Source organism: Ambystoma mexicanum, chromosome 12 (assembly GCF_040938575.1).
Source record: "Ambystoma mexicanum isolate Mex_15411 chromosome 12, UKY_AmexF1_1, whole genome shotgun sequence".
In the NCBI taxonomy this organism is placed as follows: Eukaryota; Metazoa; Chordata; class Amphibia; order Caudata; family Ambystomatidae; genus Ambystoma; species Ambystoma mexicanum.
The window spans coordinates 1,235,896,224-1,235,912,012 of NC_090936.1; the positions used below are offsets into that span (position 1 = coordinate 1,235,896,224).

Below are 15,789 nucleotides of genomic sequence, written 5' to 3' on the forward strand. Positions count from 1 at the left end.
CTCAACCACTCTCTCAACAGTCCTTCAGTACTGTGCATTAGGGTGCCCATAAGGAGCGGCTTGCTGCATTTCAAGGTCAGGAGATGAGTCCAGACCACTTGCATCATGGAGCCCTTCAGCAAAGGCAACCAAATCCAAATATTAATCTCTATCAGACCCTTCGCCCATAGGCTCAAAGCCAAAATGCACCTGGTCCCGCTTATCATCGAAAATCGACCGCATTGTGTCAAAAATCATTAAGCATGAATTGGGGACAAAGGAACGATCACCGTTGGCGCCGATGTTGAGGGTGTCATTTCCACTAGCGCTAATGGCGCTGGTAACATATGGCCCTTTAGCACAACAGCCGGCTTTCCAGTAGTCGTGGTCAAGCTCAAGGGCATTGGAATCGATTTGGCAATATTGGCGCCGGAACCTCTGGGCACAACTGCTCCATGGGAGCCTTTAGTTTCGAGACCGGAGTCATACCAGCTGTGGCAGTCTTAAACATTTGGAGCATTTGCTCCTTGAAAGTCCCCCACTCTGCCTCTGACGCGCCTGGATTTGGGCAGGTTTTACCGTGCTGTTCCGATAAATCTGAGTCATGCCTGCATCAGTAGCATCACTTCTTCTTATGGGAAGACGAGGATGATGCATGCAATCGTGTTTTTTCTCCTTTTTCTGATGCCTGTCCTCCTTTTCAGAAGTGGGGCCCTTGGTCTCTTGCCCAACGACATGTTGATTGATCTTGCTCGGGATTTCTAGTGGGGCTGCCTGAGTGCTAATTTAGCCGATCGCTCACTCAACAGCTTGGGATTCATTTATTGACAAGAGCCACAATCCTCAATATCATGATCTTTACTGAGGCATCACACGCAGATGCCATGCGGGTCTGTGACCAACATCTTGGAGTTACAGTCTTGGTACTTCTTGAGCCCAGATGCCTTAAGAGTGGACATTTTGATGACAGTTGATCGAATCTGACAATTTTGTCAAATTTAAATTTTATCTCACGAGAAGCGTTCCGAATAGCAGCGTGAGATGAGTGTGTGGAAAAAAGTAACTGATGTATGGGGAGCAGTGACATAGTATGGTGGGCGATGTCACAATCGGAGCCGATGAGTGGCACAGTCGAGTCAAGAGGGATCAACAGTCGAGTTGTACTACGCCCTCTGTCGAAAAAAATTCCGAGCAGCTGACGCTGGGATGCATATCTATCTGATGAGGAATCTGCAGGAGAATGCAATCCAGTGAAACAGCCTTATGCTCTGCAGGAAATGTCACACATTTATTGTCAATCTCTTTGAGTCCCTAGGAAGGAAGATTTTACCATAAGGTCATAAGGCCAAGTGATCGCAGCACAGACAAGAATCTCCACGTACTTGTGAACAACGCAAACCTTTCTTAAACATCCACTAACTCGAACAGCCCATTAATTCCAGTCTTTATTAAGTGGACTTTTGTAAGACCTCACATGCCACATGGAGCCAATTAGGAGCACCTCTTGTCAATCTTGCTCCGGAATCTAGTTTGTACACGAGTGTTTGGCGATTCCATGACCTTGGATTTCAGAGTCATATAAATACCAATAGGTAAATTCATTAAAAAAAAATTGCATTTGTAATTTTTGGACTATCATTAAAGATGACAGCCATACTGCTCTTTACTGCAACCCTATAAAAAGGCATAGAGAAAAAAAGACTGCTTGTTGGGTTTTAAAAGACAGACGTCTGTCACTCTCGGCATACATGTGCTCTTTGCTTAAAGAACAGTAGTTACAAATATTTTGACTATACATTACATAGTATATGGTCCCGCGGCATGTAATTCCATCGCCGACAAAATTCTCTCTGCATCTACAGACTCGTTCTCCTGGTCCGGTGTGGTTGCAGTTGGCAAGCGAACTGCAGCCCCCATTTACCTACAATGGTTAATATAAAAAATGTCAGTTAACAAGAACATGGAAACAATAATATTTTTAAACTATATTATTGAGCAAAATTGGTTTATTGAAGACATTTAGTTAATGTTCTACATCTTTTATTTTATTTCCCAAGCATACACACCAAGACTATGCAAATAGCCTATTTGATGCTGCAGTATTATGCAGGAGGCAACTACACACCATTTAAGTAAAGTTTACACTACTTTACTTAGCAAGCAGATTGTTTGGCACATGGAAATCTGAACTTTATTCAGAAAGTTCTTTGACGCTGAAATGAACTGAGCAATGGAAGACTCACTGGTGATGGCCTACTCCAGCCTTTGCTTGTACCCATGCACCTATTCCCTCTGTTCCTTGTTGCGGAATTGAACTGGGAAATGGAAGACCCACTGGTGATGGCCTACTCCAGCCTTTGCTTGTACCCATGCACCTATTCCCTCTGTTCCTTGTTGCGGAATTGAACTGGGAAATGGAAGACCCACTGGTGATGGCCTACTCCAGCCTTTGCTTGTACCCATGCACCTATTCCCTCTGTTCTTTGATGCGGAATTGAACTGGGCAATGGAAGACTCACTGGTGACAGCCTACTCAGCCTCTGCTTGCACCCATGCACCTCTTCCCTCTGTTCCTTGATGCTGAATTAAACTGGGAAATGGAAGACCCACTGGTGATGGCCTACTCCAGCCTTTGCTTGCACCCATGCAACTCTTCCCTCTGTTCTTTGATGCGGAATTGAACTGGGCAATGAAAGACTCACTGGTGATGGCCTACTCCAGCCTTTGCTTGTACCCATGCACCTATTCCCTCTGTTCCTTGTTGCGGAATTGAACTGGGCAATGGAAGACCCACTGGTGATGGCCTACCACAGCCTTCGCTTGCACCCATGCACCTCCTCCCTCTGTTCTTTGATGCTGAATTGAACTGGGCAATGGAAGGCCCACTGGTGATGGCCTACTCGAGCCCTTGCTTGCACCCATGCACCTCTTCCCTCTGTTCTTTGATGCAGAATTGAACTGGGCAATGGAAGACCCACTGGTGATGGCCTACTCAGCCTCTGCTTGCACCCATGCACCTCTTCCCTCTGTTCCTTGATGCTGAATTAAACTGGGAAATGGAAGACCCACTGGTGATGGCCTACTCCAGCCTTTGCTTGCAACCATGCAACTCTTCCCTCTGTTCTTTGATGCGGAATTGAACTGGGCAATGAAAGACTCACTGGTGATGGCCTACTCCAGCCTTTGCTTGTACCCATGCACCTATTCCCTCTGTTCCTTGTTGCGGAATTGAACTGGGAAATGGAAGACCCACTGGTGATGGCCTACTCCAGCCTTTGCTTGCACCCATGCAACTCTTCCCTCTGTTCTTTGATGCGGAATTGAACTGGGCAATGAAAGACTCACTGGTGATGGCCTACTCCAGCCTTTGCTTGTACCCATGCACCTATTCCCTCTGTTCCTTGTTGCGGAATTGAACTGGGCAATGGAAGACCCACTGGTGATGGCCTACTACAGCCTTCGCTTGCACCCATGCACCTCCTCCCTCTGTTCTTTGATGCTGAATTGAACTGGGCAATGGAAGGCCGACTGGTGATGGCCTACTCGAGCCCTTGCTTGCACCCATGCACCTCTTCCCTCTGTTCTTTGATGCAGAGTTGAACTGGGCAATGGAAGACGCACTGGTGATGGCCTACTCCAGCCTTTGCTTGTACCCATGCACCTATTCCCTCTGTTCCTTGTTGCGGAATTGAACTGGGAAATGGAAGACCCACTGGTGATGGCCTACTCCAGCCTTTGCTTGCACCCATGCAACTCTTCCCTCTGTTCTTTGATGCGGAATTGAACTGGGCAATGAAAGACTCACTGGTGATGGCCTACTCCAGCCTTTGCTTGTACCCATGCACCTATTCCCTCTGTTCCTTGTTGCGGAATTGAACTGGGCAATGGAAGACCCACTGGTGATGGCCTACTACAGCCTTCGCTTGCACCCATGCACCTCCTCCCTCTGTTCTTTGATGCTGAATTGAACTGGGCAATGGAAGGCCCACTGGTGATGGCCTACTCGAGCCCTTGCTTGCACCCATGCACCTCTTCCCTCTGTTCTTTGATGCAGAATTGAACTGGGCAATGGAAGACCCACTGGTGATGGCCTACTCCAGCCTTTGCTTGCCCCCATGCACCTCTTCCCTCTGTTCCTTGATGCTGAATTGAACTGGGCAATGGAAGACGCACTGGTGATGGCCTACTCCAGCCTTTGCTTGCACCCATGCACCTCTTCCCTCTGTTCATTTGATGCGGAATTGAACTGGGCAATGGAAGACCCACTGGTGATGGCCTACTCCAGCCTTTGCTTGCACCCATGCACCTCTTCCCTCTGTTCTTTGATGCAGAATTGAACTGGGCAATGGAAGACCCGCTGGTGATGGCCTACTCCAGCCTTTGCTTGCACCCATGCACCTCTTCCCTCTGTTCTTTGTTGCTGAATTGAACTGGGCAATGAAAGACTCACTTGTGATGGCCTAGTCCAGCCTTCGCTTGTACCCATGCATCTCTTCCCTCTGTCTTTAATTCTGAATTGAACTGGGCAATGAAAGACTCACTTGTGATGGCCTACTCCAGCCTTCGCTTGTACCCATGCATCTCTTCCCTCTGTCTTTAATTCTGAATTGAACTGGGCAATGAAAGACACACTGGTGATGGCCTACTCCAGCCTTTCCTTGCACCCCTTCCCTCTGTTCTTTGATGCTGAATTGAACAGGGCAATGTTAGGCTCACTAGTGATGGCCTCCTCCAGCGTTTGCTTGCCCCTTTATCGCTACTCTCTGACACCGAATTGAACTGGACGATGTGAGGCTCACATGTGATAGCCTACCTCAGCCTTTGTTTTCCCCTCTTCCCAAATCTACCTATGAGCAGGGTAACTGCACGGTTTTATGTGCAGAGGTGGTGGTGATGGGCAGACTGGGAGCTGACATCTACAAACCTCTACAGATAACAGAGGCTGCACACAAACCTCAGGTCAAAAGATGACAGCTAGAGATGGCAGCTAGAGATGGAGGTGCCAGTGAGACTTTGTGCCTGTTTGTCTATGTTCCAGAGTGTGCAGGTCTATGCCTGTGTGTTTCTGTTCCTTTGGGCCTGTGTCAAATCTACTGTATTTGCATGTGCTTGCCCTCAAATAGTTGTGTCAATGTGTCTCTGTGTTTGAGCATGCATGGGCGCCCATGTGCCTTTATGTCTTTGTATGTGTACATATATGTATGCCTGTGTGTTTTCAAGCATTTGTGACCGTGCAACAGTATCTATGTTTCTTTGGCCATATGCTTTGTAATTTGTTATTTATAACGCGCTTAATACCCAGAGGTTTCTAAGCGGGACCCGGGGATTGAAGCCGTGTAGCTTCACATCGTCTTGCTTCCAAGGCGAGGGCTTTGCCCCTGAGCTATCATCCCGAGACCTGGCTATGTATGGGAGCCTGTGTACCAGTGCCTGCTTGCCTGTGTGTCCATGTACATCTCTGTGTAGATTAATGTGTGCATATGTGTGTCTGTAGTACCTTGACATGCCTGTGCCTGAGTGTGCCTATGTGTGTCTATGACTATCTATTCCGATAACTACATGTGAATTGTGGGCTTGAGAATGCTTGTGTGAATGCTGTGAGACACTGTGTCACTGTGCCCCTATGATAGTGTGTGTCCCTGTGTTGCTTTCTGACGCTGTGCGCATTTGTGTGGCTGGCTTTTTTAAAATTCTTTGGGCAAGATTACAAGTTGGGCGATAGTGGTAAAACACCTGGTAATTGCTATTATATTATCATAATTTTATTGCTCTGCCAAATTATGAGTTTCGTTACCAAAACTCGTTTTCCGGCCAGCTTTGTTTGGCAGATTTTTCCACCACACAAAAGCCCTATCACATGTGGTAGTCATCGGATCTCCATGAAGTCAAATGGAGATTGACGGTATGGTCCACATGTAATCATGCAGGCCTACTGGGTCACCCGGTAACATGTGGCAACAGTAAACAGGTTAGGAGGTATTACCGGGTTACCAAGCTGTTGTGTGTGTATATCACAGCACGCCAATGGTCACTGTGGCATCAATGGAAACAGATACACATGTGTGTTCCATTACGCTCCTTCAACAAAAACCATTTGCCGGTCTAGTATTTTTCAATATGGCACCCACACGTCATGCTTAATATCCGAAGATGCGCCACGCCAGTGTGTTGCAACCTTTGCTACCTGCTCAGTAAGATGCTAGTTTTCCACTTGTTCTCTCCTTTGACTCCACACTCTCCTTCTCTCCTCATATATCTGACGTCTCTAAGAAGTCACACTACCAGCTGCACCTCCTTAGAGGTATTCTTCCCTTCCTCTCCTTCTCCCAGAAGCTCACTGTCTCCCGAGCCCTGGTTCTCACGAAGCTGGACTACTGTAACAGTCTCTATCTTAATCTGCCTGCCTCCACTCTCCGCCCTCTGCAACTCATCCAGAACAGAACTGCAAGACTTGTCCTTGGCCTCAAGCCAAGGGACCGTATCTCTCCAGGACTGAAATCTCTACACTGGCTCCCAGTGGCTGCGAGGATTAAGTTCAAAACCCTCTGCATTGTCCACAAGGCCTTCTGGAGCCTGGGGCCTAAATACCTGCAACTCTCTCTTCCTAAATATCTTCCTTCCCGAGCCCTTCGCTCATCCGTCTCCAACTCCCTCAGGGTCAGCCGCTTCTCGAAGCAACGAGCTGGGGGTAGATCTCTCTCCGCGGCAGGAGCCTCCCTCTGGAACAGCCTTCCTGCCTCCCTGAAACTTGAGGAGAACCATCTCCGGTTCCGGAAGCACCTCAAAACCTTTCTCTTTGCTTCTGCTTTCTCTCTCCCTCTCCCCTGCTAATTCCTCACTAAATTCTGCACTGAATCTGAAACTTGGCCACTCTCACCGACCTCGGTCCTGGGCCCAGCCACTCTCCACTTGCACTGCCTCCCTGGCAACCCCTGCACTGCGGGACTGCCTCTGTATCTCTACAACCCCCCCTTCCCACCACTTGTCTGCACTTACCTTGCACTTGCCACCAGCTGGCCCTATTTATTTATTTATCTATTTATTTCTATTCTACTTACCTTGTACTGCACTTTTCCCTTCCCCCTACCCCTGCACTTGCGCGGTCTGAATGACACCTGGCCTAGTAGGACCGTTGTCTGTCCTCCTCCTGTTCCCCCCTCCCTGCCTCGTCGCGCCTTGAAACACTTGTGTATAGGCGCGTTACAAATGCCATATCATATCATATGATATCATGCCCTTCCATTAATTTCTCTGCCTTCTCTGCCTCTACTACCTCCCTACCTTGATATTTCTGTGGCATTCTCCATATGCTCTGGTTTCCCTCAAATGCTGCTGACCTCCTCCAGCCTTATCTTTACCATACCTACTTGACTTCTCTACAGCTGTTGATGTGTCTTGGCGCTTGTCTACTACCGGAACCTCTCACAAATTTTCCAAAGACTCACCATTATCCTCGCCTCTCTATTCTTTGGGGGGTTTTGTGCCGGAATCGTCTTTTCCCCCAGAAGGCTATTTCCTTCCAGTTTCCACTGTGCCTAGCCTGTTCTCTTCAGCTGGCATTGTGGCTACAGATAGGAATAGAACATAGCTCTTTGAAGGGCCTCATTTCACAAGACTAAGCAAAGAAAGGCGATCACGGCAATAATATCAATCTGAAGAACTACTGTGTGCAAGAGTGAGATATTGGGGCTCATTACAAGTTTGCTGGTATTCTGACGGTAAATCCTCCAGAATACCGGAAAACAGGATGACCGTTACTGCCGCTCAGTCCGGTGGTATTAGCGCCAGATAACGAGTGTTGGTTCACGGTGTACATCCCCATTTCATGGAGTCCCCTTTGACGCCATGTGGGATTCTTATGGTATTACCAGGGCCTGTAATTGCCAGTAAGGTTGTGGAATGACTTGGCTGGAGGTCATTCCGGCACCTCACTGGCAAACGTATAGTTGGCCGGTGTGGTAAAGTGCCAGGATACGTTAATACCACCATGTTATTACCGCACTAGCCAACCTGTAATGAGGCAGGAAATTGGCTGCTAGACTTCAGAGTGTATTTTTTGACAAAGACCTCTGCCTGCCTTTGAGGACTCCCGTGGGGTGACCAAGCGGACTGAGCACCGCCCCTCCTAAGCTAGAAGATGATCGATCAGAGGGTGGTATAGGGTCACCCCCACTTATCACCTATCAGGAAATGCACTTGAGTCCCCAGTCTGTTAAAGAAGCCTGAACATAAGCTAGGAATTCCTTATGCGGGCCTAGGTAATCACATCCCTTGCATTCAGTTCAATACCTAATGTCAAGAATCAGTCTTATTAGCCTAACTTGGCCCATGAGTAGTGAAAAGGACAGTAGCAGTAGAGTACCAGAGTAGACTCCCTGGAAACATCACTGAATATTGCGCAATCAATTTAGCAGTCAAAAGAAACATTGTAGCGACAGATTCCATTATCCAAAGACCCCTAGGGTACTGTGATGAACCTACAGGTATCACCTCTTTGTCTTGGACAACAAGCACTACTCCCATGTTTGTTAAACGACAGGTTCAAAACATTGTGTCTGCTTTCCCGGCTAGAGATACTAGTGAAACACAACACAGCATATATTCCAGTAAAAAAAATGCCAGTTATAAGTATGATAAGTACTGGGACGAGGAGGCCCTCCAGAGAGGAGCTGGAAAAGTATCAACAACATTCTAGTTGTTACCCAAGAACAAGAAACACTCTTTTCATAAAAGGAGGAGTAGAGAACAGATGGGAGAGAAGTCATAGCAGCAGTGCTCGTGGAAGCAGTAGCCGTGATTATTGGAATCAGGGAAGTTGCGGAGGCAGCAGAATAAGAAGCAGACTGAAGGAGCAAGAAGTCCTGAAAGAAGAAACGGAAAAGTGCTTAAACTATTTCTCATGCCAGAATGCAGAAAGCATTCATGAGATAAGCAGCCTGCAAAAGTTGCAAATTGTAGAAGGCTGCCACTTGAACGCAGGCGGCGTTCACAACCTGTGGATTGGAAAAGGCTTTGTTGCAGGGGAAAAATCACTGCTTTGATAAAACATAATGTGATAGTTGCAGCAGCGGTTGTAGTGCACAACTGGGAAGCAGCAGAGACGAATTGGAGGGAGAGACCTGAAGGGTTTTCATTGAAGGTGTTGCCGGAAAGGCAGGAGCACAATACGAGAACATAGTTGCAGTGCTTCTCTACATAGAAGCAGAGACAGAACACCCCCTGTTTGTTGAGGTATTGCATAACCACTGTGTTGTCCGTCAGATCAAGGACGTGTTTTGCCTTGAGGGAGGGCGCAAATGCCATAAGGGCCAAACTGATTGCCGCAGCTCCAGCCTGTTGATATGCCACCGGCATTCCATTGGTGTCCAAAGGCCACTCACCTGCAGGTCCCCACAATGAGCACCTCAAACCTTCAAGGACACATTTGTGACGAAATTAACTTGGGGCCACAGAGGTGAAAAAGGGTTTCCCCATCATCATGTTCTCTCTGCTGGCCCACCAAGATAGGTTGCTGGTCTCTGACCTCAACACCTTGTCATTCATGGCATCAAAGTACTGGGACCATTGATCACTCAACAGCCACTGCAGAGATTGCATTCGTAATCTGGCTTCTGGCACCAGAAAAATGCTGGAAGCCATGACACCTAAGAGGTGTAGGAAGGAAGCCACTGGAAGACTGCTGTGCCTCTGGAAAAGTTTGACCATTTGCCTGACACAGGTGACTCTTTCTTTTGGGTGGGGGGAGCCTTCCCCACCCGTGTATCCAGGACTGCTCCGATGAATTGGAGCTTCTTTGTTGGTGTGACGTGGGACTTTTTGAAATTTAGGGAGAAGCCCACTAGGTGAAGCAGAGAGCAGGTTTCCTCGAGCTGCGTAGATTCCTGCTCTGGGGACCTTCCTTGGATAAGCCAGTCACCCGGTTATGGGAATATGTGAATAATGGATCTCCTGAGGTGTGACGCCACCATCACTGCCATCAGCTTGGTGGAAACCATGGCCAAGAAGGTTAAGCCAAAGAAGAGCACCTTGAATTGATAATGAGGGTCTCCTATAACAAATCTCAGAAATCACCTGTGCCTCTGATGAATTGGCAGATGACGCTAAGCGTCCTGAAGGTACAGCAACACCAACCAGTCCTGCAGTTGCAGAGCCTGGAGAATTTCTTTAACATCACCATCCTGAACTTGTGCTTCCTCAGGAACGTCTTCATGGTCCTAACGTCCAGAATGGGACAGAGTTCTCCCCATTGCTTGGGTACCAGAAAATAACGAGAATACCAGTCTGATTCTCTATGCTCGGAGACATCTCTGCCACGGCACCCTACAATAACAGGATTCTCAGTTCTCCCTGGAGCTCCTGTTCCAGTTGTTGATGAAGGGTGGGGCGGGGGGGGTCTGTCTGAAGGGTTTCTTAGAAATGGTAGACAGTCCCTCAATTCAATGAGCTGCAAGGCCCAGGCATCGGAGGTTATCTCCTTCAACCCGGCCAAGTGCTCGGAAATTCTCCCTCCAACTGGGGAAACATGTGGGGAGAACTCAAAGCGGCTTAGTGTGTGCAGATGGCCCTGTCACTGCTGACGCAGTATGTAGGCCTTTAGAGGCCTCACTACCCCATCCCGGATGTGAGAAACGCCTCTGCCCTTTATAAGGAACTCATGGTTATTTTGGGTGGGAGGATAGCTCAGGGGCAACGTGCTCGCCTTGGAAGCAAGACAACATGGAGCTACACAGATTTGATCCCCTGATGCGCGCTTAGAAACCGTCTGGGTATTAAGCACGTTATAAATAACCTATCATCATCATCATCATATCATCATGGTGGCAACAGTAAAGACAGACACAAGTGATCACAGTTCAAGCGTGTTTATTAAACTGTATGCTGGTTAGAAAAATGCCTAATCTAAACCTAAATCTAAGATGGGAGCAAGCGTCGACCATCAAATGAAAATAAGGTAGTGCTAGTGGCATTGTGTCAAATAAAAACTGCCTATACTAAGAAACCTATTGCCAAACCTTACAACTAATATAAAAAAGGGTGTGGAAAAAAGTGTTCACAAATAATATGTCAGGATGCGATGGCCTGGGACTCCCTTTCTCACGTTTTCAGCACGGGGTAAGGCGGGATCTTGGAGCACAGCACACTCTCGAGCTTCTCCAGCATGAGATGACAGTTCCACTTGCAGCACTGAGGGCCGTCGATGGACAAGCCTCATTCCTCTTGAAAGTCTCTTGCCTTCGAGGGCCTGATGTACTCAAATAACAAACAAAAAGTTCCTTCAACAAAATGAAAGTTTGTTTTCTTGGTTTCATTTAGGGTGAGGATTTTTCACCCCTGTGTCCCCCTTTCCGGGTGCTGACCCCTCTTTACTTTCAGCCTCCCTCCACTGGGTTCACTATGGGTTTTCTTTCCTTCACAAATCTTAATGTCCTTTTAAACAGTTCCAGTGGAGATCCCTCGAACGGGTTCACTCTTGTCAACACACTTTTTCTTGGGACTTTAGACTGTCCCCCTTTTCATCAGCATCCCTCTTCCGGGTTCACTCTTGCCACCTTCACATTCACATTCGTTTTCAATATTTGCGGGGTTCACTTCCATTGCTTTCTCACAGTTCTTAGATCAAGGGCTTACAACTGTACAGGGATTTTGCATTGACCTCCTGTATGACCACTTTGAGCTATCTTGGGGCTCTCCTGAGGTCTTCTGGTATCGATAGTTTCACTCAGACAGATTTAAGAGGTTCCCGGAACATGGCTCATTTTTCACAGTTCCAACAGTTATACAGTTTTTGCAGGGTCTGTGTAACCAGTTATCTTCCCGCCAGTTTGTTGTTGTGGCACAGGAGTTACATTTAGTTTTAACATTTGCAATGGGAGCTCCGTTTGGACCCCTCCATTCTTGTTCTTGAGGTGATTTTCCTGGTAACTATCACTTCTGCTAGACAGGTAAGTGAGCTCCAGACGTTATTAGTTAAACCTCCCTATTTAGTTTTCTCCAAAGAGAAGGTGAAGTTGGAGGGTAAGACCTTCTTTTCTCCTGAAAGTGGTCTTGGATTTTCTTCTCCCTCAGAAGAACCAAATTTCTGTGTTTTTTCCTCTGCCTCACTCTCCCAAGGCTGTGAATCTTTTCAGTGAGGGCTCTCAGCTACCATGTCTTGTGGAAGAGAGACATCAGGAAAGATGAACCGCCTTTTAATGGTTATGCAGATGCATGTGCTGGCAGGATTGTGACTAAATAGACTTGCTCAAGGTGGATCATTCTCTGCATCTCGGAATCCTAAAATTGAGCTGGTAAAGAAGTGTCTGAGGGTCTCGGAGCTCATTGTACCAGAGGGGTTGCGTCCACTTCTGTCCTGCAGAGGGTGGTCCCTGTCCTGGATCTCTGCCAGGCAGCAACGTGGGCTTCTCTGCACACGATTGCTAAGCTTTACTGCATGGATTGCTTTTCGGGACAGGACGCCCGCTTCGGCAAGGCAGTCCTCAAGAGTTTTCTCATCTAGGTGGTGTCTTTGCTTTTCTCCCTCCTCCAGATATACCTACTGCTATGGGAGTATATTGTAGATGAGAATTCTTTGTCGGAAGGAATCCATTAGAAGAACAAATTACTTTTCTCTCAGTAATTTTCTTTCTGATGGATGTTCCTCCCATGGATTCCTCATATATGTTATCATATCCACAAAGATGTTATTTGGAAACAATAGGGCTAGCCTTGGGCTCTGTTCAACACCTCTACGTGCTGGACATGATGTCGGGGCAGATATATATCAAGGCGCCGCACCTCGTGACCTCACTTCCACCCTTTTTCCTTGCTACTGAGTGTGCTGAGGGACAGCGGAACAGATGGTGTACACACTATCTGCCAAAGAGGGCCAGGTGGGGCGGGTAATGAGGAATCCATGGGGGTAACATCAATCAGAAAGAACATCACCAGTGGTAAGGAATTTGTTATTCGAATGGATCGTGTCCTCCCACGGATACCTCATCTTAGATAAACTCCCATAGCAGTACCAAACTGCAGGAGGACGGACGAGTAACCTTCTATTGACACTAAATTGAAACTGTTGCAGGACTGCTCTACCAAACCGGACATACAACTGTAAGGTACTTTGTGCACTAATAAACTGTTGCTAAAGAATAGCAACAAAGTGAAAGACTAAGGGAAACAAAGTCTCTCAGTACTGACTGTCTTAAGGGCATGTCATTTTTCCGATAACAAAATGAGCAAAAGCCCAGCTCAGTACAGCAGAAGGCTGGGCTCCACTACCAAAAGTCAAGCTAGGATGGTCATAAAACAGCAAAAGGTTGTGGGGTTCACAACTGGAGGGAAAATTACACATACATGGAAATCTTTCCTAACGACGGTTAGTGAACACTGTGAATGCATTAAGACTGAGTGACTTCTGTGAGTGAATAAAGGGTGAGTGAGCACCTTGTATGCATTAAGGCTGAGTGGGGTCTGTGAGCACATAAGGCGATGTGAGTACAGAGAGTGCATTAAGGCAGAGGGAGCACTGTGGTGTATTAAGGATGAGTGAGCACAGTGAGTGAATTATGGCTGTGCAGGCACTGTGAGTGCATGATGGGTGAGTGAATTCTACGAGTGCATGAAGGTTGATTGGGGCCTGTGAGCACACAAAGGCTAAGTGAGCACTGCGCTTGCATTATGGCTGAGTGAGCACTATGCATGCATTAAGGCTGAGTGAGCGCCTTGGGTGCATTAAGGCTGAGTGAGAACTGTGAGTGCATGAAGGCTGAGTGCACTCCGCAGGTGCATGATGGCTGAGTGCACTCCACGGGTGCATGAAGGTTGAGTGAGCACAGTGAGTGCATGAAGGCTGAGTGCACTCCACGGGTGCACGAAGGCTGAGTGCACTCCGCGGGTGCATGAAAGTTGAGCGGGCACAGTGAGTGCATGAAGGGTGAGTGCACTCCGCGGGTGCATGATGGCTGAGTGCACTCCACAGGTGCATGAAGGTTGAGTGAGCACAGTGAGTGCATGAAGGCTGAGTGCACTCCGCGGGTGCATGAAGGTTGAGTGAGCACTGTGGGAGTGTTAGCAGATCTTTGGTACTTACTGAGGTTCTACACGGGTTGATGGATACGCAAATTTTCCCGTCTCCTGAATATCCTTTCAAACAATTGCACACAGACTGTGGGAAGAAAAGAGAAAATAAAAATAGACATTTAACTATGAACATTTTACTGTTTTAAAGTACAACAATACCAAGTCAACCATATCCACATGTTATTTATATCCAAAGACCTGTTTCCCCTCTAGACTTTGCACAATCTGATTTTTATTTTATTACATTGCCAGGCTAATCGCAGTGCCGCTTCAGGGGGCAAGGACACACAATGGAGAGTATTTATTTTTTATTTATTTCTATTTATTCTATTTGTTGAATTTGTTGACAGCGCCCAAGACCCTGAGACATCACAGCGCTGGTACCAGTTACCTAGGAGAAATATTGGCTAACAGATGCAAATAACTATGGTTAAAATAAGTGCAATAGGTCAAAGTCCATGATAACTCTGTATGGTAAGGATGTACAGTGAGTCTTATACTCTCAGTTCGACTCTAATGAGGGGGGGAGAGAGTTCCAAAGGGAGGGGGCAGTGAGCAAGAACCTGGGTGCACCAGCGGGATTATTATTGAATATGGGAGTCAGAAGGGAGAGAGCGTTCTTTTATGTAGGCGGGAACCGGGTAGGTAGGGGAAGTCTTGTGGTTGCAGCAAGGTTTTTGAGGTCAAGGCGCGCTCTGAGGGGGGGGGCACTGTGCATATCTTCTGGCTTGTGTGATGTGATCAGGCAGTTCTGAGGGCACTGCAAGAGCTGTAGCTTAGATATGATCTTGCATGAGGTGCCTCTGAGTAAGGCATTACAGTCATCCAATGTGCTGCCTATGAGGGCTCTGGCCAGACTTAGGCAATTTTTGGATGATAGGTTGATGAGCTTGGTGGTGTAGGCAGTGGAGGAGGCAAGAGAGGTGATGTTATTATAATTTTTTTCCAACTTTATTTATTATTTTTACACAAAATCATAAAATATTAGAGCATACATGCAAAAGTGAATTCGCAAAAAGTCCACAAAATCAGGTATTACATAGCACATTTCATTTCAAAGCATCTTATCATATCTCTATAAGAAACCCACCCCCGAATCTCATCTCCATTACAAATACATTAAAAACAACACAATAGACAAACACCCTCCTACCACCCACCCCCAATATTATTTACACACCAATAAAGCAAGTTCTACACTTTAATCAAACAAACTGTTGAACGAACCCCACATCTCAGTATATTCAACCTCCCGATCGCGCTTCAACGCTTGTGTCTTTTCATACCACGAAAGTGTCTACCTATCCGATAACCACGTCTCATAATGAGGCTTTTTCCTAGATTTCCACACCTTCATAATATGCTTAATAGCCATCAACAGCGCTCTATCAGTCCAATCCAAAGAGCCACATATACTTCCACTTCTACCATCAGCTGAAAAAAATATAACTGATTTAAAAGTTCGAGGGATAAATCATCTACCACCAAATCAACTCGATCCAGAACATCCTTCCAAAAATCTAATACTCTACTACACTCCCAAAGCATGTGCTGAAAGGTTCCTCTCGAACAATTACACCCCCAACACAGGTCCGTATCTGCCAATCCTTTCCTATTCATTTTCACAGGTGTCCAATAAATACGTCCTAAAATGCGTTGATATTATTATTTATTTATTCATTTATATTGCTCCGAAGCCCACAGGCATCAGGGCGCGTACATTTAGACTAGGAACAATATACAAAGTAA

The 15,789-nt window shown here is 46.9% G+C and overlaps 1 protein-coding gene across 1 annotated transcript in view; it reads right to left on the bottom strand.

The window, feature by feature from the left end:
• The window catches only part of STAB2 (stabilin 2), a 1,783,079-nt gene that overhangs the window by 787,344 nt on the left and 979,946 nt on the right, over nt 1-15,789 (bottom strand). Inside the window, exons 44-45 of the mRNA XM_069629923.1 lie at nt 14,051-14,125; nt 1,781-1,900 (exon numbers count right to left, since the gene is read on the bottom strand). Of these exons, the coding sequence (XP_069486024.1) occupies nt 1,781-1,900; nt 14,051-14,125 (195 nt within the window). The remainder of the gene's footprint in view (nt 1-1,780; nt 1,901-14,050; nt 14,126-15,789) is intronic.